The sequence below is a fragment of the Phaseolus vulgaris genome, chromosome 8 (assembly GCF_051622355.1).
Source record: "Phaseolus vulgaris cultivar YP4 chromosome 8, ASM5162235v1, whole genome shotgun sequence".
Lineage (NCBI taxonomy): Eukaryota > Viridiplantae > Streptophyta > Magnoliopsida > Fabales > Fabaceae > Phaseolus > Phaseolus vulgaris.
The window spans coordinates 566,843-591,566 of record NC_143505.1 but is presented as its reverse complement, the minus strand read 5'-3'; the positions used below and the strand labels follow the sequence as shown (position 1 = coordinate 591,566).

At 32.5% G+C, this 24,724-nt stretch overlaps 2 protein-coding genes and 1 pseudogene across 4 annotated transcripts in view; all 3 read right to left on the bottom strand.

Moving 5' to 3' along the window:
- Nucleotides 1-16,362, bottom strand: part of SWEETIE (HEAT repeat-containing protein) — a 32,857-nt gene extending 16,495 nt beyond the window's left edge. The window contains exons 1-14 of one of the 3 annotated variants that reach the window (XM_068633287.2): nt 16,056-16,362; nt 15,294-15,501; nt 13,545-13,651; nt 12,419-12,655; nt 12,221-12,310; nt 12,057-12,144; nt 10,859-10,923; nt 10,150-10,254; nt 6,810-6,899; nt 6,605-6,685; nt 6,422-6,490; nt 5,308-5,433; nt 1,047-1,150; nt 119-251 (exon numbers count right to left, since the gene is read on the bottom strand). In XM_068633287.2, coding sequence (XP_068489388.2) covers nt 119-251; nt 1,047-1,150; nt 5,308-5,433; nt 6,422-6,490; nt 6,605-6,685; nt 6,810-6,899; nt 10,150-10,254; nt 10,859-10,923; nt 12,057-12,144; nt 12,221-12,310; nt 12,419-12,655; nt 13,545-13,651; nt 15,294-15,501; nt 16,056-16,226 — 1,674 coding nt within the window. In that variant the 5' untranslated portion in view covers nt 16,227-16,362. Of the gene's footprint in view, nt 1-118; nt 252-1,046; nt 1,151-5,307; nt 5,434-6,421; nt 6,491-6,604; nt 6,686-6,809; nt 6,900-10,149; nt 10,255-10,858; nt 10,924-11,218; nt 11,305-12,056; nt 12,145-12,220; nt 12,311-12,414; nt 12,656-13,544; nt 13,652-15,293; nt 15,502-16,055 lie in introns of those variants that run through there. The other 2 variants (XM_068633288.2, XM_068633289.2) reach the window with 2 other exon arrangements.
- On the bottom strand, nt 1,981-2,842 carry LOC150025326 (secreted RxLR effector protein 161 pseudogene; annotated as a pseudogene).
- A 5,040-nt stretch (nt 16,363-21,402) lies between the features above and the next one.
- On the bottom strand, nt 21,403-23,292 carry LOC137826891 (putative carboxylesterase 17). The gene has a single exon (XM_068633047.2). It carries the CDS (start codon nt 22,552-22,554, stop codon nt 21,529-21,531), a length of 1,026 nt encoding a protein of 341 aa, XP_068489148.2. The 5' UTR covers nt 22,555-23,292; the 3' UTR covers nt 21,403-21,528.
- Between the last annotated feature and the right edge of the window lie 1,432 nt (nt 23,293-24,724).

Genomic DNA, 24,724 nt, shown 5'->3' with positions numbered 1-24,724 from the left:
GCTTTATTTTCTGTAATGCTGATAACAAATATTTACACATGATTTCCTTAAATATTGTTCTATTTTTATACAAAAAAACATAGCTTTAGAAAAAAACAAACTATCTAGAAGTCCAAACCTCCTTCGGTATAGAAGCCAATAATGATGATAAAAGCAACCATCCAGCTTCTTTTTCAACTGTGGCTGCCACCGGGTTGCGACTATGTTCTGTCAGCATTTTCTTTGAAACCCCAAACACTAATCCGGGAAGCCTGGTCATAGCACATTATTATTAATTAGTGCAGCAAATCAAGCAAGCATTAAATTTAATAGTGATGATTCCTTGGTCATTGTATAGTTGTGTGCGCAGTATGAAACATGTCCAGTTGTGTTTAGCAGTTCATTAGAGATAGTTATTTATAAATGTTTATAGCATCCAGCTTATATCCAATCTAGTTATATATATATATATATATATATATGACATGATATATATATAAAATAAGTAAATTGTTTTTCTGAGAATGAGTATGAGTGGGCAAATCTTGGTCATACAAAATTAATTGAGATTAAAAATGATTTAAAATCATATAACTTAAAAGGAGGTAATGTGAGTTATTGGAAAAACTAGCAAAATTTTAAGAGTAACCCCAAATTAATCATCCTGATTGTATGTGTCAATCAATTTAGTCCTTGAGAATAAAAACCTTCCATTAGTCCAGGAGATTTTAAAAAAAAAAAAAATCATTAGTTCTTGACTTACAAAACACAAGTCCGTGAATCATTTCTGACTCTTTTATAATACAATTTTGATTTCTTTTAAATCTTCAAATCATTTCACACTTAATCATCCAAATAAACTAAGTGTTAATCAACATCTATTTCATAAGACCTGTATATAAATTACAATCAAAGCAAAAACTGGGCACTTCCAAATTCAGGGCTTAGGCACAAATATTTGCATAGTGGAAAGCAATTCATAAATTTGGTGTAGAAAGAACTGTAACTTAACCAGTAAGTAATAAATAAAAAATAAAATTAATTAATGATGGAGGGAAGAAACTTACCTGGCTGGATAACCAAGAGGTAATTTTGGCGAAATAGAGACTAAAGCTGCCAAGACAGTAGCCTGCCCATGGAAAGAATCGAGCTCAAACTGTAAATTGCTTCCCTGCAAATAAGGCATCAACATCAATTCATAAAATGAAATCTTATGAAAGCCACTAGTTGAAGATAGATTTTTCATAACTCTCCATAAATAAATCAACAACAAAAATTATATATAATACATATTGTTAGAGATACTACATCGACCAGAGATATAACCAAATTATAATATATAAGTAAAGACAAACCTTACCTTACTAAGTCGGTTCTGTAACATTGAGTTAAACTTAAATTTCCTACCTTAACACATACAAACCATTTGCGTAGAATGTTATTCATGTTTCGAAATAATTTACTTGACAGAATCCATAGTAATAACAAAAATTAGTTATATTTCAATGGTTGAGCTGACTAACCCATATCAATTTCTATTTTTCTGTAGTTAGTTGTTAAAATGTGTAATTGTGCCTAGTAACCCCAGTGTCAGTTTCTCAGTCAAATCGGAAACAACCATGAGCATAACACCAACTTCAATCTACAATACCATGTAATTCTATAACCCATGCACATGCATCCAAATGCCCTTGGAGACGTGGCCATTCCACTTAACATATAGTGCACAAAGCCACTTTACTTTTATCAAAACCTTTAAAATGAGCAGGCAAACAAAATTTTAACAAGAACTTCGTACTAGACATGTGCATAACAGGTCAAAATTATTAAAGGAAAAGAAATAATAGGGTAAATCCCTTGTGTATATTGAACACATAGGGTTATGTTTATATAGGAAAAAGAAACATATGGGCTAAGCCCATTACATAAATATGAGATATCTAACAATATCTATAATATCTCATAATATTAAATAATATCTAATAATATCTAACACTCCCCCTCAAGCTGGTGCATATAAATCATATGTACCCAGCTTGTTACAAATGTAATCAATCCTAGGTCCTCGTAAGGGTTTAGTAAAAATATCTGCTAATTGATTATTTGAATTAACAAACTCAGTCTTGATATCTCCTGATATAATCTTTTCTCGAATGAAATGGCAATCAATCTCAATATGTTTTGTCCTTTCATGAAAAACTGGATTTGAGCTAATATGAAGAGCAGCCTGATTATCACATATCAGTGTCATTTGAGTAACCTCTCCAAATTGCAATTCTTTAAGTAACTGTTAAAGCCAAATAAGCTCACAAGTAGCCGAGGCCATAGCTCTATATTCTGCTTCTGCACTAGATCTTGCCACAACACTTTGTTTCTTGCTCTTCCAAGAGATCAAGTTATCACCAATGGAGACACAATAACCAGAAGTTGACCTTCTATCATATGGAGATCCTGCCCAATCAGCATCTGAATAACAAACGACTTTAGTATGGTTATTATGACCATATAACAAACCTTTTCCAGGAGAGCCTTTAATGTACTTCACTATACGAATGACTGCATTCCAATGATCTTCACATGGAGAATTAAGAAATTGACTCACCACACTGACTGCAAAGGAAATATCAGGAGTAACAGTGAGATAGTTCAATCTTCCAACTAATCTCCTGTACTTCTCAGGATCTGAAAGAGGCTCCCCCTGATTGGGTAGAAGCTTGACGTTGGGATCCATGGGAGTATCAACAGATTTCGAATTCATCAATAAAAGTAACAAAATACTGAAATCCTAAATTAGACTTAATACGACTTGGTCCCCAAATGTCAGAGTGAACTAAGGCAAAAGGAGATGAAGCACGTTGTGAGACACTACGAGGAAAAGAACTACGAATGTGTTTCCCTAACTGACACGACTCACACGATAAAGTAGACACATTAGACAAACTTGGAACAAGCTGTTGCATCTTGACAAGACTAGGATGACCCAACCGAGCATGAATGAGAGATGGAGAATCCATAATTGCGCCAACATGTGCAAAGATCTGTAGTTGATAAAGTCCATGAGATCCTGATAATAAGTTAAATGGAGACCCAAGGACATAAAGAACATTATCAATAGATAAAGATGAAAAAAGATTAATAGTACCAACACCATGTGATGGTACCCTATATCCATTGGCCATGGTAACTGAAGGTAAATAACCCGTAGTAGATAGGGAAGAGAAAAAAGATTTATTACCAGTAATGTGATCAGTGGCACCTGAATCTAGAACCCAAGGGCCATGGGAAGTGGAGTGAGTGAGGCCAACAAAAGATGTACCTGAATGTGCAACAGAAGCCGTGGAACTAGGGTTCTGACGATCCTCATACCATTTAAGAAATTCATTGAAAATAGCAGGCTGGCTTGGGGTATCAATTGAAGTATGGTCCATGGTAGAAGGTTGCACAGGGGCAATTTGAGCAACCGCAACAGATCTAGGAGGACGACCATGTAAGGAATAACATCTGTCAATTTTGTGGCCAAGTTTGCCACAATGGTCACACTTGTGACGCCCTTTGCCCGGCTTGTGAGGGCGAGTACGATCATTATGCTGAGATATTAAAGCAGAAGAGTCATCAACATGAGACGTTATATCAGCGGTGTGTTTACCTGGCACGCGCAAAAGGGTAGAACAAGTGGAAGTAAAATTGGGCACAATAGGAGATCCCAAAATTTGATCACGAACGTGAGAATAATCATCAGGAAGACCATGTAAACCCAATAACATGAAGAACTTGGATCTTTGTTCTAGTTCTTGAGAAGGAGTAGAGGCAGGAGGTAATAACTCATTAAAATCATGAAGAAGAGCATGAAGTTTACCTAGATATTCTGCCATTGTACCATCAAGACGTTTGGGAGCAACAATTGTGAGAAGATTTTGACACACACCATAAAGACATTGAGTATCATTGGTGTATAATAATTTTGCTTGTTCCCAAACTTCTGAACATGTTTCATAGATACGAAAAATTTGTTTTAAAGATGAGTGAATGGTCGATTTGATAACAATGCATAATTGAGCATCAATTTTCGACCAACGAACAACCTCATTTTCAGCAAGAGTAGGATGAGTAAGATGATCAACATAACCTTGACTCTTAAGCCATAATTTAATATCTGATGCCCAAGTGTCATAATTGGTTCCATCCAATTTGTCAATGGAAAGATGAACATTGACGTAATTAGTATAAATAGATGAATCCGCATAATGACTGAAGAAGAAGCTATAGTGGCAGCGGAAGCGGAAGAAGCCATAAAAGATAAGGACAAATCCAATCACCGGTTAATTGGCGGGAGCAACAAAGATGAAGGCTCCGACAGCGATTCCAGCGGCGGCTCCGGCGAAGGTCCGGCAAAGGTCCGACAAAGGTCCGGTGAAGGTCTGGCGAAGGTCTGGAGGCGGGTACGACGAGACAGTGGGGTGGTGGCTGGAAAATTCCAGTGAATAGTGGGTTCACCAATAAAAATTGAACCCTAAACTCTAACCTTATGCTCTAGATACCATATTAAAGGAAAAGAAAGAATAGGGTAAATCCCTTGTGTATATTGAACACATAGGGTTATGTTTATATAGGAAAAAGAAACATATGGACTAAGCCCATTACATAAATATGAGATATCTAACAATATCTATAATATCTCATAATATTAAATAATATCTAATTATATCTAATAATATCTAACAAAAATAAAGCTTTATTGGCTCTGGAACATATCAGTTAAAAAGACATACCGCTTCAATCTTACTAGTATATAGCTGTCAGATTGACAATTGGCGGGATGCTATGCATTTTTTTCATAGTATTGATTTCTTTAGAGACAGATATCATTTACTTTTTCATAGGTTTCATGTATATTTTTGTTTTCTTTTTTCATAATATCTAAGTATGCTGCAGAAGATTGATGTTGTCGGTGTTGCCAACCTAGTTGGCATTGCATATAGCATAGTGATGCTACTGCATACTTGCTTTTAGTTAACAAAAACTTATACATAAACTCATTTTAGCCTACGGTAGTTCATTTTTCTTCTCTATTATTGTCCCCTATAAGTGCTTGTGAAAAAGGTTATCCAAACAGAATCTTTATTAATCAAAAACAGACTCCATTAAGCTGCCCGACTAAATTACTTATCAATCTTCACCTGTCTTTTTTATGTATCACATTTGTGAATAAGCAAAGAGTTCTCATCTTCTACTGTTGTACTCTTTTCATATTACCTTCAATAAATTTATTTTAACAATTACAAAACATGCAATAAACTATAGATTATCACCAAATTTAACAAACATTACCTTTTCAAAAGAAACCCTCTCTCTTAAAGCAGTAAGATTGGTCACCCCATACGAAGTTAAACCACCAACACAAGTGGGATCAACTTCCGCCAATGCATGTAAAGCCAAAGCAGCCTCAATTCGAACCTGAGAATTTGCATATTAAGAACAGATATAAAAGACAAGAAATAAAAGCCAAAGTACCATAACTATGCTGCGATTCCATATTTTTATCACACACGAGATATAAAGCAAAAGGCTTGTGAATTGGATAAAGCCATGCAGTGGGTAATTATACTCACTTATTACAAGCATTCATGCCAGTAACTTAACAGTTAAGTTATTACCAACTGTCAAGGAGATAGTCCACTTTACATTTTTTATTATGCTGGGTTAAAATTTATATTTAGGTGCACACCTGGTGTATTGATTTTATTTATATCTCTAATAAACACAATCCCAAGAATTAATAGAGCTTAAAGCATATAAAGGCACAAACGGACTTATCTAAACTAAGCTCAAAGTTTATTATTATTACATACAAAAAATGTAAGCAACATATATCATTGTTGAATGTATTAGTGACAAACCAGATCACAGAGGATGGTACAGCATTGATATCATGTTGAGACTTGAGAAAAATACAAAAGAATAGAGAATGCATTTGAGAAGATGATTTTCCCTCTCTTAGGATCTAATTTATAATATCTTTGGAAATATTAGATACAATGTATGAGAGGGAAGAGAAGAAAATAGGAAAAGATATATCTAGGAGCTAGGTACAGCACAAAAAACATAGCAACTTTTCAATAAATTCTATTTAAGACAACTTATTCTAACACTCCCCTTTTAGCTGGAGCATAAAAATTGTATGTGACAAAAGGAAGCATTTTCTTTTCTCTCCACAAACCGCCATCATCCTAACTGAATGTTAGCCATATTGCTTCCTTTCACATTTTCCTCGAAGAAACTATTTACAAGGCAAAATCATTTATATTTTCAATTATTTCATTCCACCCCAAAGAATAATATGATGTGTTTAAACTTAAAATTAGTCTTGAATCCAAAATGAGCAAGGATATTAATATGAGAATAATAAATTATATTTATATAAAATATGCTTTCATGAGCTCACAAGTTTCGAAGAATGTGACACAGCTGCAACTACAGTGTTGTCAAGAATTTCCTTAAATTCAAATGGAACCTGCACATGGAATAATTAAAATAAGCACACCTTGAGACATTCCAGTCCTCATAGTTGCTGGTTAAAAAATGCAGATTTCATTACCAAATTGAAACATAAGCTGGTATGCCTTACCTCTCCCACTGTCTTTAAAGTATAAGACAGTGTACGCAAGGCTGCAACTTTCATGGAGGGACTTGCCTCAGGTGATTGGACCTATAATTTGCCAAAAGGTGGGGAAAAGGAGTAAGATTCAGTAAACATCATTAAGAAGACATCAGAGCTGAAATACTCAGCTTGAAAAACATTAACTACTAATTTAATTTACACAAAATTGTACCTGCTTTCCCAAAAACACCAAAAAGCTCCTTTGAGTAGGTTCAGTCATTTGATCAGTTACAGCAATACGAAGGACATAAAGAACACATGCCTGCAACAAGAAATAAGACATTCTTCTCAACAGTTTAAAATGTTCAAAATATTACAACCCTAAATCTAGTTATTAAGAAAGAAGCAAATGGCTAGTTCACAAACCACTAGCATCAAAGGAAACCCAAATTTAAAATTAATTGAAAGATGAATCACTGTTGGGGCAAGAAAAACTATTTTGTGATCTCAATCACAATGCATTCAAGAAACCACAACACATTCAAGAAAATCACAGGCTGAAAATAGTAGCAGTTTGCTCTAACCACATGCACAGTTTCTGCAGAAAAAAAACACAAATGCGCCACAATTGCCCTATTCTCATCCCAAAAGCTCGACATGTAGGCAGCAGATTTTACAAGTCCTCAGAAATTGTTTTCACAAATATATTCTTATCTTATCTTCATTCAGTCACAGACAAATCTGAGAATAGTTCAAAAATTTAAAGCTCGTCTTGTTATTAGTAGGACGCCACTACTCTACTGTTTTTACTTGAATTTCTTCATTTCCAAAATCTCAACACGTAGGCAGCAGATTTTACAAGTCCTCAAAAATTGTTTTCGCATATGTATTCTTATCTTCATTCAGTCACAGACAAAGCTGAGAATAGTTCAAAAATTTAAAGTCTTGTTATTTGTAAGAAGCCACTACTCTACTGATTTAACTTGAATTTCTTCATTTCCAATGCTCAGCTCCAGATGGCATCCAAATTTCAGTCAATTTTGAATTCTACTAGAATTTAAATGCCAAGTATATCCATTTAAAGATTTTGAGCATGCTAATGAAATATACATGTTCAACCTTTTATTCATTCTCTTTCAATCCAAAACATTTGATAGGATCCCGAATTTCTAAAGGAAAATTTAAATTGATTTATCAAAGTTAAGGGTTTAGGGTTTGAATTCTACTAGAATTTAAATGGCAAGTATATCCATTTAAAGATTTTGAGCATGCTAATGAAATATACATGTTCAACCTTTTATCCATTCTCTTTCAATCCAAGAATTTGATAGGATCCCGAATTTCTAAAGGAAATTTTAAATTAATTTATCAAAGTTAATGGACTTTACTCCTTTTCAGATATGTAAAAGGGACCCCAAGACAAGGATTGTTGTATGAGAACAAGGTAAATACTTATATTAGGGTATTGTGATGCTGATTGGGTTGGTTGTCCTATTCCCAAGAGATCTACCACAAGATACTTTGTATTCCTTGGGAGAATCTCTTATATCTTGGAAAAGTAAGAAACAAAGTGTTGTTGTTGATCTAATGTAGAAGCTTAATACAGATATGTGGCCCTAGCTACATTTGAATTTGTGTGGATTAAACAACTTCAAGAATTGAAATTTTGTGAAAAAATAAGCAGATGAAATTGTATTGTAACAACAGCTCGTCATATTGTCTCCAATTCATTGTTTTCTGAGAGAACTAAACATATTGAGATTGATTGTCATTTTGTTATAGAGAAGTTGTCCAAGGATCTTATTACTGAGTTTGTCAGTTCTAATGAACAACTCAAAGGTATTCTAGCTAAATCTCTAAGAGGACCTAGGATTCAGTTTATATGTTCCAAGTTTGGCGTATGACCTATATGCTCGCTCCACCGTAAGGGGGAGTGTTAAAATGTAATGTTATTTTATTATTATTTCTTTGGTATGTACCTAGCTTCAGGGTTTGGGTTTTATGTAAGTGCCTTGGCTTATTTTTAAACTCATATATACACATCAGTAAAAAAGCACAACAATGTAGATTTGAATGCACTATTTTTATCCATCTTATTTATTCAAGTGGATCAAAACAGAGATTTTTATGTTTGTGGAACAAACATTAATTTTAGCAAACTTATAAGGAAACTTCCCTTTAATAATCTTCTCCATCCGTCTATTGCATACAACAACCAAAACTATCCCACCAGGTGAGAAACTTTAGCTACATGGTGACCATCAGGACATTTTTCCAGTATCAGTGAGCAACCTTAGTAAACTTCTCTATGAAATAAACAGAAGAATTGATGCCCTAACTTGTTGACAGATTTTGATTGTTCCTTATTTTCTTTTAGTTAAACCTAATACCCCATCTATGTGCTCTTCTCTCTGCTTTCAGTGGTAATTTTTTACCAAATAGATTTCCAAACACAATGTGGTCATTTGAAATTATAGACGATGCCCAAGGAGAGCAGAGGTAGACTATTTAGAAGGATATGGGTACATGGGGCTTCATGAATATATGTTTCTTGTCCTATATTTTCTTCAGGGAAAATTTTCGGCCCGACCGATGTTATAAAGCAAGGTTGGTGAGCCTTACCTTCCTGTTTGATTTGGGTTTCTCTTATTCAACACAGGAGAAAGTCTAGTCATGTACCTCATTATTTCCACTCTCCTTTTTCAGATAGTTTTGGGTTCAGTACACAAGGCTCCCACCACAGTGGATTTGGAGAAGGTTAGATGTATACATCTCTATCCCTTGGGAGCTGTTTCCTTGCCGACCTTACCATGGCACCAAGGATCACCCCATCAAAATAAGGAAAAATGTTTCCAGAATTGCCTTAATTTAACACACACTCATCAAGTACATAGCAAAGCCACCTTTTACCATGGATCTTGTTAATTTTAATCAGTTTTATAAGAAAATAAAACCAGAAACGTGTTTTCACCTTGACTTTTTCTACAAGCTTCACCTGATTTACATATAGATTAAATGTACTAAGAAAGTATAGGCTTACATTAAGGCCCCATTTGGTCGGCCAGCTTCAATAGGTACTTATTCAGGTGGAGCTCGTTAAATAAGTTTTACTTTAGTGCAGACTAAAATAAACCAAATATCCTTTGGATACATTTTGAGAAATGCTTATGCAGAAATGAACTTTTGACACTATGAAGGTTAATTTAGTCAGAAAACTATTATTAAAAGGAACGGCCTTAGACAATTTAGCTTAGGCAAAGGTTAATTTGATAAGCTTCAGTTTGTAGCTTACGACTATAAGCTCTAATAGTTCATAAGTACTACTTTAACAGCTATTTCATAAGCCAGTCCAACTTGGACCAAAATGTTTTACGCGTCCCTATTGCAATAAAAAAGCTGAAATAAGTTAAGAAATTCCTCCAAAGTCCAAACAGGGCCTAAATAAACAGCGAAAATTTTAAAAAGTGGCACTATTTTCTCCCTCCTCTCCTATTTCCACCAGTCTATCTTAATGAATACACATCCGTAATTAACTAAAAGCAAAAGTACAAATTAAAAAATAAGAAAAATACCAAGGCATGGGCATCAACAGAAGTTTCAGCACGGAGCATTTCCATAACTTGCAATGCCAAATTTTGGAGCTCACTGTCAGGAAGCAGATATTTTATCCGAATGACCTGCAAAACAAAATTACCGGAGAATAGTATTCACAATCAGAAAAAGTAAATGCACTTTAATTTTCTTCTTTACAATAACTTGGGTGGCAGCTACCAAACTATTAAAGGGGACAATCTACCCATACGTAAAAAAATACAAAAGATCAATACATAAAATCAAAACTTTCAGTCATATATCAACAACCACACCAAATAAAAGTGAGTACAAAGTGACTTTTTCAATTCATATTCCATTTGCCTCCCAACCTTAATGTGTACAAAGTGACCTGAATTGAAGTGTCTAGATAAAAACACTGCTTCTCAGAGAGAGAGAAAAAAAAACTTATATTATAGAAAAGGATGAAAAGCAGTCAGTGTTCCAAAAAAGAAAAACAAAGTAGCAAACCAAAACTAAGAAATAAAGACAGTAAAATGACAATGTCTCGTTAAAGTAAATAAATTCATGAATGGCTAAAGCTAAAAAACAGCAGAATAAGAACAAGTGTCCCTATTACTAAACAAGACAGGGTTCTATGTTCTGAGAAAATAACCAATCTACAAATATCCACAAGAACGCCTTTAAATAAACTGCAAGCGGAACATCTATCAAAGAAATGTGATTCACCTGTAACAAGAATACCCATGCTAATGTTAACCCAGTCCGAACATTCCTAGACTTCACTCCACTAACTGAAATGGAAATAAAAAAATCATTACATGCCCACAAAGAATGTGCAGTATAAATGAAAGCCACAACAAGAAAATGAGACAGTTGAAAATTTGTAAATTTTAGATCAATTCAGAGTATAAGGCATGAACCCCATTCTTTACTTTGGGTTTATAACTTATATTAATATTAATAATGTAAATCAAAAGGCAACAATCTGCAGGGTATAAATTTAACCAGCACATACAAAGAAAAATAATACAAATACAGAAGATATGGGAAAATAGAAAATAAAAAATAAAACAATCTGCAGCCCACTTTTGAAACAAATCTGTGTTCATATTCAACAGACAATAAAGGCAATATCCATTCACTTCACCCCCTCCATGCAGACTAGCAATGACCAGAAAGAGCAAGGCGCAATTGCCTGGATAACGGCCATAATCCATTTTCTGCAATTCCATGATGGAAGTTAAGTATTGCCTCCTGTCATCCAACAACTCACTTGCAATCATTTATTTGACCTCCAATGATCGAATAGAAATACCAGCATTCAATGCATTTCATTAAATACTATTCGAAATCAGACAAAATGGAAGAAAATGATAAAAGTGTGGGAAAATAAGAGAAAGTGAGGCAAAGAGAGAACAGAGAGTACAGAGAAGTAGATTTGGCCCAGAATTCTATGGCCCAAAAGTTACTTTAAAGTTAAGTAAAAAAATAAGAATTTTAAATAAAGTAAAAGTTATTTGGATGTTTTAGCTTAAAATTACATTCAAACTAAACAATTTGTTTCAATGTCTCACAAATTAGTTCAGGATCAGATAGAAAAGATAACATGTGCAACTTTTTTTTATTTGCAAGAATTGAACACGTGTTATGGAGTTTACAACAACTCAAGCTCAACCAATTCAGCTATACCCTCTTAATCCATGAAGCGTACTTTTAAAAACTACTAGAGTTAGTTTTTTTTTTCCAAAAACTGCAATTCTCTATTCTTTTATAAAGATTATGGTCGTTAATCTTCAATAGATTTTCTCCATGAGTTTTAGGCTCGGGTTCAAGCACATCTGGAAAAGGTTAAAGCCAAACTGCCTAAAAACATGGTATTTTAGCACCATCTTCATAATACAGTGACCCAAACAGAGCATCAAACCTTTTGTAAAGACCAAAATCAAATGCTTCTGCAATCCACCTTCCAGTTTTTTTGCTTGATGTAAAGGACCCTTTCCCTTTGGTTGAACCTAGAAAAAATTGAGGTGGGTTAAGTATGAATGATGCAAAACCAAGGAAAAAACAGAGAAAAACAATATTAGAGACCTGTGCTTCAGGATTCATTCCAAGAGCAAGCAGGGAACCCAAAGTTTCAGCAAACGCATCCCGGACAGATGAAACAGGATCTTCAAGTGCCTATCAAAAGTAGCAGTAACAAAGAAATGTATAGATTACAATGATTTTGCACCAAACAATTGACATATTTACAGGTGAAAGAGACAAAATTGAGACAAAAATACCTGCCTTGACACAGGAAGAGGCTGAATTGTCAAGTTCTGTTACACCTAAGCCTGGACCTCCAATGCTAGCAAATGCCTTCAAACATCTTGCAGCAGCTATTCTCACACCAAAGGACTTATCCCCAGTGGCAGATCTCATTATAAGACGAAAAGCCTCTGAATATGCTGTTGAAGCAGCACTGCCACCAGAGCCTTCTAAGGCATTCCGAAGCATATATAATGCTTCTTGTCTAACAAACTCCTGATGTTTGATACATAGGAAATTCATTAAAAGAGAGCATAGCTAATCATAATAGGAATAGATACCTTTCACAAGTGACAATCGACAAATGATGCAGAAATGACAAATGCAATAGATGAAGAAAAGGGAGACAAATAAAGGCACTTTGTCAAGTTGAGAGAAAGAGAGTGATGAGTCAACTAAGAAAAGCTCAAGTTCTACGTATAAGGAATGAGTGTTTTTGTTTAATCATTAATGAAATTGATTTATCTATTAGACTAAAAATTTACATTCTTAAACAGCAGTATACTGAAATATTTACAAGCCTTAAGATTCCCTTATTCTTTCCTAAAGAACTTACCAACTATAATCACTCTCTTATTCACTTTCTAATATGTGATCAACCTCTTTGTTCCTCACTTCTGTAACATATGCCCACATCTCTACAAGATGTAGAGACACATCTTTTATTTTTTTCCCTCTTTTCATTTTCTTAATCTTACTCAGCAATTCTAGTACAATATCATATACAGGTGTGATCTAGTCAATTCCGCTAGTTTGATAAAGTCTTCTTGTGATGTTAAACACGTTTCCTGCAACCTCGGGTCAAAACTTCGATTGGTTACTGCCCAATAAAATTGTATCTTTTCACTCAACAGTTGCTTTTCAGGAATTTAAAAACATGTTAAAAGTAAATCAAGTACCAAACTTTCAATGTAAATAGGAACAGAAAAATAATAAAAAAGAAAATAGTAATTAAAGGTACTGCTAGGATCATAAATTTATAGTTTTTACTTAGGCAAAAGAAAACAGGCATGCATAAACAAAGATAATTTTGTTCTCTATGATTTGCATATCATTCAGTTATTAGTAATTTAAACATATGAACATAAAAGTTGTCAGGAAATACCTCGTTGAACTTCATAAGTTTAGTTGCTATGATTGTTGTTTCAAGTAAACCTGAAGTGATTCTTCTGCCAAAGTACTTATACAATTCTCCCAAGCATTGTGAAGCACCTATAAAATTATGTTCAGAAAAAAATGAAAAGTAAAAACAAAAGAAAAGTGACAGGATCTGAATAGTTAAATGCTAGAAACAAGAACAAAACCACAACACTCCAGAAAAAAAAATGCAACACAAAATTTAACACAACTATGATATGTAAGAGTCAAGTGATTCTTCTTGTATACAAATTACAATAATGTATATTATACTGCAAATCATTCATCGAGAAATAAAATTTCTATTATTTCTATAAGATTAGATAGAATCTTATAGAAATAATAGAAAAATACATTCAATTATGCCTTCGCGTATCAAATAGTTTCTTTTCATATCGATGCTTACGATATTTTTCCAGCAATTAATATATATGAGACAGAAACTTTCATTTACAGTTTGTTCTTTTTATTATAGTATTTCATTTTTTATGGCAAAAACAATCAAAAGGGCACCAACAAATAACTGCGATAGCCACATATGCTAAGATGTTTGGTTCAGTCCATAAATTCCTTACCAACTTGCTTTGTGATAGGCTTGCTTTAAGTTTTGAGACACTCTGCTTGGTTCATTCATAGAATTCGAGATACAAAAAGCTCTGGTTTTACTTGGGGCAACTGTAAGATTCAGGCCTTGTGACTTAGTGGCAACAGTTTAAATATTGTTTTCTCTAGGGAAGACACTTATCATTATTCTTACTTGTACTTCTTCCTATCTCTGAATACTGTCTTTGTTGGCTAAAAGGAACATATATTTAGAGTAGCTCTCCAAGGTTAAAATCCAAATTGACAACATCCAACACAATTCCAGAATAAAACAAGGAGTTTCCTTATTTTATTTTACAAAGACTTGCTACATTTCATATTCTATCTATTCTTAAAATGTCCAAAGACTAGTCAGGTGTATGGAAAAAGATGAGTACATGTGAGCAATGTTCTTCCTTGTGCTCTTATTTCCTCTATTTTTTGAAGTGTCACATCTTCCCCATAATTTTATTCTCTCTTTAATTTCCAACAGTTTATCATGACTTGTTTTAAAGCTTCTAACAACAACAAGGAAGCAGACCATTTTTTCATCTTAATGAATTTCTTATTTCTTATTTAACAATAATAAAAAATAGGGCAAAATTTATGGTGATGTGGCTGGTTGAATGTCTCCTTGCTCCAACATTTGCTTACAAATATTACTGTATTCATGGCTTTTCTCTAATGCTATTTTCATAGCTTCTCTAGCAAAAGGCTAATTATGTTTGCAATCTAAGGAGGCTAATTTCCTTTGGAACAATCTTTTGGAGTTCATAGGAAACATTGTGTATATCCTAGTATTTTAGATCAGGTTTTAGATTAGCAGTTACTTGTCTTGTTGTAAGGGTTGTAAACAAGAATGCCACAATAAATTTTGAGGCAATGTATAAGTTATATAGCCCTTTAGTTTGTAATTGAAGTGTCCTGTTAGCATCCTTAAGGGTGCGTCTTTCACCTAAACTTGTTATGGAATAGAATAGTGTTCATGGCTTCTTTTTTACGTTTGTGCTCGTGACTGCTTCAAAGGAAGGACACAACAATTTAACTACACAAGTTTTATAGTATGATGATTATAAGAATATTTGGGAATCCAGGATCTATCTAAAACTTCAAACAATATTTAATCTAGACAAACCAGCAATTTTCTGAGGTTCATTCCTCTTCCCGTCTGAAAGAAATCCCTGAAGGCTGCTTGCTCTAGAGTAAATTGATATTGAATCCCCCTTAGATATGACCTTTGCCATCGCTACAGATGCCAAGTGACGCACAGGCCGTCGTGCACCAAAAACAAGCAGGGAATACAGAGCATCCTCGCATCTCCTTTGCACAAACAAAATATTCTCCTGGAAACCATATTCTATAACATTAGAATTTGAAAATCACCGTTGATAGAGTTTCGGGAATTCAGGCTAAAATAAAAGTGCCAAAAACCAAAAGAGTAACATTAAACCTCACACTAATTACAAAGCTTCAGTTTATAAACAAGAGCCAGTTCTGAAAAGACAATAAGAGTCGTATCTTAACCATAATCTTATTCTTAGCTTGCTTTCAGTGTTCTGTGCAGCATGCATTGAATTTTAAACTGTAGCTAAGTCAGCTCATCACAGCATGATAGCGTGAAAACAAAAAAGCAGGAACGGCTTATCCGAACTGAAACGTGCAAATGTATATCCCTCTGAATTCTGAATATCAAACTTAATCTACAGGAGATATATATTCGAGAGAAAAAACCGTGAACGAATCCAAATAACGTGAGGAACAAAAGTGAATCAGCGGAGTTCCAAATCAACCAAATATCGAACGAACGAAATAATGCGGAAAAACGAACGAGCAAAGAAGAAGAAAAAACAAATCCACAGCAATGCGATGAAAGGTTGATAGAGAGAGAGAGAGAGACCTTGGTGTCCTCGTCGATAGCGGTGATGAGATCGGAGAGGAGATCGAAGCAGAGGAGTGGCTGCGGTGATTTGTGAACGGCGGAGGCCACTATAGATTCGAGTTGCGCAACCAGCACGCCGAATCGTGACAGCGGCGCCGCCGCCGCCGCCGCCGTGTAATGCTTCGCCATGTAAATCCAACTTTTCTTCTTTGCTACAATGCAGAGTGTATCGCCAAAATGTTTTGATTTGATGATCGTTCGGAGACTTTGCCTGGATCCGGCGAAATGGTGTGGGAGAGTGAAAATGTGAAATAAATTATTACAAGTGACCGCGCATTTGAGAAAATTTCTTTTTATAAAATTGGAAAAAAAAAATAGCTTAAAATGAAAAAAAAAATCCTTAACCATTTTTTTTTTATGTTTTGTAAATTTTATTATCAACATTTTCACATCACCAAATAAATTATAAAATATGGTGATATGTTAAAACAATAAATACTAAAAAAGCATTTACTTCACAGCCTAATAAATTAACATTTTAATTATATCTACTTTTTTTTTATTTTAAATATTATTATATTATTATAATATAATGTTAAGTATATGTTTTTAGTGTATATGGTATTAAATAAATCTTTTCCATTACAAATTAGCAGCCAGCTTTTGATAGTTTTTTCTGTCAAATATGAAAGTGGTTTTCTTTTTTTTTTAACGTTGTAAAAATTGTTTGATTACATATTTATTCACCAAAACTTCATGTTTCAATAATTTTATCATTGTTTGTGTTATTTTTTATATTTTTTCTCATTAAATTTATAAAATATTATATGTTTTTCATTCTTTTAAAATTGAATCTACATGTCACGTTATTTTAAAAAAATTATAATTGTTTCACTTTAAAAGTTTTTTTCGTAATCCTATTTATTCAAAAATTATAGATAGAGATTATTAGTCTCATTAAACCATTCGATTTAATACCTTCAAATTGTTTGAGACCTAAAGTTTTAAATAAATAAAAAAACTAGACTCTATCGTGAGGTCATTGAGACTTAAAATATGTATAAATTCATATAAACAAATTTAATAATGCAATCCATTTAAAAATACACGATAACTCTCTAAAATGATGAAGGAATGTGAACAAAAAGTTAAAATGAGAATGAGATGGACAATGAGAGAAGAATGATAGAACATGTGATATTTGAAGATTCAAAGGATAAGTATATTGTTCATTCACACTTAAAGAAGTTTTATGTTAGCATGAAAAAATTGTATTTAACAAGCTTTTTAAATTGTAAAAGATAAGTGAATAAATTAATACAGGGTAGAAAATCTCTATTAGCTCAAAGTGATTATACATGGATGAGATATTTATAACGGATAATGTTACTATGACACTTATATATTAAAAAACACTAGTTTATAACTATGATTTGGTCAATACAATCTTAAAATTGTTTCATTTCAACTAAATATTATTTATCTTTCCAATTATAATCTGGTATAGAGTTGTCAATATATGAGCACTTATTTGTAACTCATTGTATAAGTCATAAACAAGGTTCTAAGACTCGTGAACTAACTCAACTACTAAATGTTCAAGTCAGTTTATGTTTCTTAACCACTTCAATATAAAACATGTGATGTTTCTTTAAGATAGTTATAGTAATAATATTTTAGGATTATTCATTGTGCAATGTTATTTTAGTATTATATACAAAAAAAATAGTTTTTTTGTTTACAAGAATATTGGTTTCTATTCTATGCCCTTCAAATGTTCTATATCTCTTTTAAGTCATATTCTTGTTATTTTTCCTCCAAACTCTATCTTTCATGTATTTATTTATTTAATTTTACATCTTGTAAGTACTTTTTGAGATCTGTCCATTTTATTTATGCCCTCATCATACATCTCATTTTTAAAAAAAATATTTACAAATTTTACATCATACCCAGATAAATCACTTCGATTGATATAATAACTTACTAGGAAGATATTTATCCTCCCATATCAAATATGAATATTTCTTTTCTTATATCAAATATGAATATTTTTTTCACTAACAAGTCATATTCAATCATAATTAGGTTACATTAGGATGTCATGATTATTGTATAATGAATATTGAAATCACAAGTTTCTAAGTTTAAAATGTTACTTTGCATTCATTGTTTCACAAATTTGATTTTGAAACATGTATTTAAGTTTATGTATCATTGTGCAAATCAAATTTAATTATCTTCAAATTCATTAAGTAAAGTGACTTGTGAAGTATGGAAAGTAATGTTTTGAATTTGATAAATAATTATTTTTTTTGTTTAAAATTGATATTTGACCAATTTCCTCCACTCCTTGCACTTGTTGTGTCATGGAGAGATATTCATTAAGTACTTTGAGTCCATCTTTTTGGTAATTAAATCTCCATTTAAATTTTACTTGTAAAAATCTTAAGATTAAAGAAAGGAAAATATTACAAACACGAGTAATTAAAAAAGGAATTTCACAGTTTAAAACTAGGAAAAAAATAAATGTTTCATGATATTACTTTATGAACATTTTCTCAGTAATTTCACGAGTCCTCAAAAGTCTTTTTGACCTTTGTCTCATTTTCTCGCACTGTTTCTTCTTCTCAAGTATTTACTACAATATTTAATTATTGTTCTCAATTTAAAGATTTATACATATTATATTTTCATATTTCCCACTTTGAACATATAATAAAATTAGTTTTCATCATTTAATATTGTTTTCTTTCGTAGTTACACAACATTTCTTACATTTTTTATTGGATATACATATTCTATGAACCAAATAAATACATCTCTCATTTCATAAAAAAATTGATTTTCTTTACTTTTTTTCCCCTTTCTCTTGGTATTTGATTTTATCTTTTTTTATATATATATAAATTAGTCATGCCAAAAGAGATCTGTCGAGAGGTCAGGAAAGTCGAGAAGTGCAAAGAAGAAAATAACAAAAAATGCGTTAGTGAAAATCTTACGTGAAAAAACATACATGTGTCAATTTTAATAAGAAACACGCATAAACAACAAATAAATTTAATTAAGTGTTATAAACAGAATTATAAAATAGAAAATCAATTAATAAATGATAAACAGAAGATTTAGTATGAAGTGACATATCCAATAGGCCCATTAATGAGTAGGATAAATAGATAGAGCATTTAGTTTAATAGTTTAGTTTTTCTGACGAGTAATTAAGACAAATATTGACTTAAGCTTCGAATAATTTCTGCAGGTACAACATCTCAGACGAAAGATACGAGTAACCGGAAGAAGGAGTTAACAATATATTTTGAATTCTAAAATTTAAGAATATAGTTTTATATTCTAAATTTGGTAGTTCGAAAGATAACTTTTTGGTTTGAAAATGCATTCCAAACTCTAATTTTTGGAATAGAAAATTGTATTCCATATTTTAAAGTTTTCCAAATGTAGTTTCAAACCCAAAAAATACATTCTAAATTCTAAAATTTGGAATATAATTTTGTATTATGAATTTTAGAATTTAGAATATATGAATCTGAAAAAAATAAAAAGAAGGGTGTCAATAAAAAATATGAAAAATAACAAAATTATCATTTCACATGTTTTATGGAGGTATAGAAAGAAATTGAGTCTATTAAGCCATATCCACATGCTTGAAAAATAAACTATATTTTTGAACCGTACCACAACATATTGTTTGTGATGGAATCTTAAGAAGTACATTGCTTCAAATTTTGGAAGATGAGTTATTTTGAAGATGAAATAGTGGTCCTTGTGGAACAATTACGTATTCCTTGTAAAATATCATTCATTTTCAACATGTTCTCATACCCCTATTCCTTTCTCAACAATTCTAATTCAGAAGGGACACTAGAATCTCATGGTTGGTCAAACACAATGTCTAAAGATAGAATAAACACTCACACCCCACACCACTTTTACTCATGCCTCTTTCACTTTCATTTCTCTTACTTCATCTTTTCCCATTCCTTTCAAACCTCTTCCTCTAAGTAACTTTTTTTTTTAACTTATCTGTACTTTTAGGTTTAGAATTTAGAAATTTTACCTATAGGTACAATAATAATATAATTTGGTATGGGAATAACATCATCATTTCCTATCTATCTCACATTCCAAACTCAGTCAATTCAAAGTATACAAGTGTATGTAAATTTTATCTTAAAATCGATTTTATAAAAATCAAGTTAATTTAAATAAACTTTTTAACAAACTCTATTATAGAAAAAATATTTGACTTATTATTACTAAAACAACTATAAAAAATCTTAACTTAAAGGCATATTTTTTTTAAAAATTGAGTTAAGTTTAAAATACAAATTTTAATATGTTATAAAAACTATTTAGAGTTTATGACAATAGTCAAAATAAATATCTCATAATAAAGTAAACTCACAATGTATAAACGAATAAAAATTTCATAATTTTGTAAAATATGGGTGAAGTGATGTGCATTTAATATTGTTATTGTATAAATAACACTTGTCATAAATTACATTTTATTATTGCATATACAAATAACACGATCTCGTTATTTTTTTAAAATAGTTTGTATAAAGAAGGATTTCATTATTGGAAGGTTGGTGAAGTATAAAAAAAATATGGAAATTAGACAAATTAAATAAACAAGAGTGTTGGTGCTTCTTAGGTTTGGAGACCAAGTGAAGTATCCCAATAGTATTAGTATCGGGATACGTATGTATATGAGATATGGATTTTTGAAGCAAATTGAAGTATAGCTGAAAAAAAGAGGGGGATTTAGGATGTTTACTATTAAAAAAACTAAATACACTTATATTTTGCAGTATTGTGGGGGTAAAGATAATTTATTTCCTGTTAAAAAACCAGTATTTTGATCAATAGATAAAAGACTGCAATTATTAAGAATTAAGTAGTGAACTCAAGCTGTAATTCAGTCTTATAAAATTTTAATTATAAAATACACATACCTCTAATTAGATCGATACATCAGATCAATAACAGTTCATTTAATATAATATTTAATGCACATAAATATATCATAATTCGGTTATAGGTTATTAGAGTTCATAGGGTAGTGAGTATTATAAAATTCATTTATATCTCATGATAATCATTCAATGTTTTTCTTAATGATCTTATTTATAAATAAGTGATGACTTGTGCGGTAAGGGAAGACACTAAATTTGATTTTATACTTTACTTTTAGTTTTATGTTAAGAATTTATCATCATCTTTGTGTTTCTACTCTAGTGACTTAAGCACTCTTTAGTCTTTAGAGATGAACCTTTCTCTTATCGTAAAAGTTCGATTCTTTGTGAAATACGCAGTTCTCACCGAATTCTCACCGAATTCTGAGTTTATTTTTGGTAGAAACATAAATTAAGTTCTATTATATATTATGAAATGAAATGTAATTTTCTAATGGATGAAGTATCTTAAACATGTAATCTGAACAGAAAACAGCACCCATGAAACAGAGAAGTTACTGGTTTATAAAGTTCCTGATATGTGCCATCATTTCTTGGGTTCGGGAATGGGAAAGCTGGTAATCATGCAGCACTTGGAATGCATGGCCTACGCCTTTGAAAACAACCGTTTCAACCCTTTTCCCTGCTTTAGCCAAAGCTTTTGAGAACTCCAAGTTCCTATCTCTCAGAATATCCATTTCTGAAACGCACACCATAATCGAAGAAACCCTCAAATCTCTCAACTTCACCGTGCCATGTGCAAGAGGGTTGCAATATGTGTGATCACGAGTTGCTCCCAGAGGAAGTGCCAAGCGCCAATAAGTGTCTGAAACGGATAAAGTGAGTGCTGAATTGGGTGGCTGAAGGAAATGCTTCTCGGAGTTTGTTCTTTCTTCTCCTCCAAAGAAAGGCTGAATCAGTATCACACCCTTCAGAGATAATGGTGCCGTTGAGGTGTTTGATGATAATCCCATGCGTGTGGCCACATTATGAGCTATGTTGGCACCTGCACTGTCACCAGCTAGGAAAAGGGAAGACATGTCGCAGTGATTCAGCCACCATTTTTGCGCACTGGAGATGTTCAGTGCTTCTCTTTTCACCCACATGAGAGTTTTGAAACCATCATCATATGCCACGGGAAGACGGTTCTCTGGGGCTAAGTGATAATCCACAGAGAGAATTACACAGTTTGCTTTGGAAGCAAGGTTGGTCAAGAACTCATGGTAGCAGCTCCAAGCAGCAGAACCAACACAGAATCCACCACCGTGGAAGTACACAAGCAAAGGAAGAGGCTTTGTGTGAGAACTTAGTGGCACATAAACACGTGCCCACAAGTTGGTCTCTTTGTTGATGATAACATCTTTGGGTGTGACACCACGTTCTGATGATGATGTGCAGGGGACACTAGGCACAATTGGTGGCCTCTCTACACGTCCGTCTCTGTGGACTCTTATGAGTCCTTGGATCTCTTCAGTGATGATTTCACGTTGCTGGCTAGTGTTGTTCACTTGAGGGTTATGCTTCACTGAAAGGCTAGCCATGTCAAGAGTAAAAATATGAATTTTCCTTAGTTTTGATGATGCCACACGATGCTACATGGTTTGGTCCTTTTATAGAGGATTAGAGAATAAGAAGATAAGTGGGAATTGACCAATTAGAAGAAGGGTCCAAGTTGGAAAGAAGCTCGAGAAGAAGCTTCATTCTGATAGGCATGTGCTGTTATGAAGATTCTTGCGTGAAGTTGGAAAATCTTAATATTTTGTTGTTGTCTTTGTCTCATTGGATTGTGTTATACCAGGGGCCCGAATAGCCGAAAATCCAGATGGTTTAATGGCCTTTGGACAAAAACAGACATCCTCGTCATATTACGGGTTATGGACGATTATTCTAATTAAAGATCATCAAATGGGATTAACATCCACCGCTCTGACTTAGCCATTCTAAAAGGGTAACCAAAACAGTATAAATAAAAGTGAATAGATTGTATTAAAGATTTATTTTGATGATGAGTGTGAAAATGAACAGGGAGAATCCAATTGAATGAGGGGGTGTTTGGGATAAACATTATTCTTATCTGCTGAATGAGAGGTAAATGCAGCACTTCGTGCGATACTTTTGTAACAAGCATGTTGCAACTTGCACCCCTATTATGACACTTAAATTCTGTGACTTTTTTTCCTCATGGCCTATCTGTTTGAGATTTGGATACCCAATCCACAAAGTGAAGTGAACAAGGACATCTGTCATAAGCACTTTATCCTTGTGCAACATTATTTTCGTTTCTTAATTTATCAATGTCTTGTGATTTTCAGATAATCTTGTTTCTTAACAGGACGTGTATAGAACAATAATCTATGTTGTGAGAGATATTTAAATAAATTTCAGTGTTACGAGGAATTATAAATGGCTGTTTTGGCTTTCTTTATAAAACCAGAAAAAAAGTGATGATTTAGTGTTAGAAGCTACTAAAGACCACTAAAGACCAGAAAAAAAGTGATGATTTAGTGTTAGAAGCTACTAAACAGACAGAAAGACCACTATAATAAAAAAACAAACAAAGAATATTCTTCTAATTCCAAGTACTACCAAATGGAAAGTTAACTTTATTCTTTAAATATCCCATATCTCTCACAGATATGCCTTCTATTCTTATTCATAATATTATACTAATTTCTTTTTCTATTATTTATTTCTTCATTCAATATTGAAAGAAAACACAAAACCTTTATTTCTTTCATATCTCTCTACATATATGTCTTCTTCCAATACACACCCGCACACGGATTCTTACATACATAAGTTTCATGCAAGATAAAGTGTTTGCTTTAGTTTGATTTGTACAATTTTGTGTTTAAATATGTTTTTTTCTTTTACCTGTATTTTTACACAGTTTTTATTTTTAGTCTAGATTTTCAATCTTTGGAATATTTGAAGTAAATAAATTATTAAAATTATTTTTGTTAATTTTTTTATGTATTATATTATAAACTAAAATGTTATCAAGTAAATTTTATAATATTACAATATAATTTAGGTTGAAAATTTATTTATTATATAAAAAAATATAAATACATATTTAAGCATATAATTTTTACTATTAATTGATCTAGGATACTAGTTATTAAAAATGTATTGTTTTATACATATTCTTCTTCATATTAAGTGTGCATATATATATATGCTTGCACAATCACCCTGGATTCCATTAAGTTGACATTTGTTTCAACTTTATTTTCAAGTAATAGTGTTGATAACTACTATTCAGGATGATGCACATGTACTTTTCTTTAGTTCTTGTAATTGATAACTACATATCTTTCAATATCCACCATTCATGTATGCATGCATGCACCGCACCCGCAGATTGACTTAATCAATTTGAATCCTAACTATCAAATTTTGTTAAATATCATAAAGTTTTATCAATTTTGACTCTACTTAAAATATTCGAATAAATTTTTCTGATATATCAAACATCAATACGATACTTATCAAAATTTACATGTTTAATATAGTTCTCCATACCAATAATATTTTATATACTTTTTTTTCTTTTGTACAGGTATGGGCAATGCCGAGACGTAGTCAACTTGACCGAGACCTGGTCAGCTTGACCGAGACTAAGGTAAAGCCGGCCGAGACCTTAGAAGACTCGGCCGAAACCTCTGAAGACCTGGCCGGGACGACCGAGACTATGGGAATCTGGCCGAT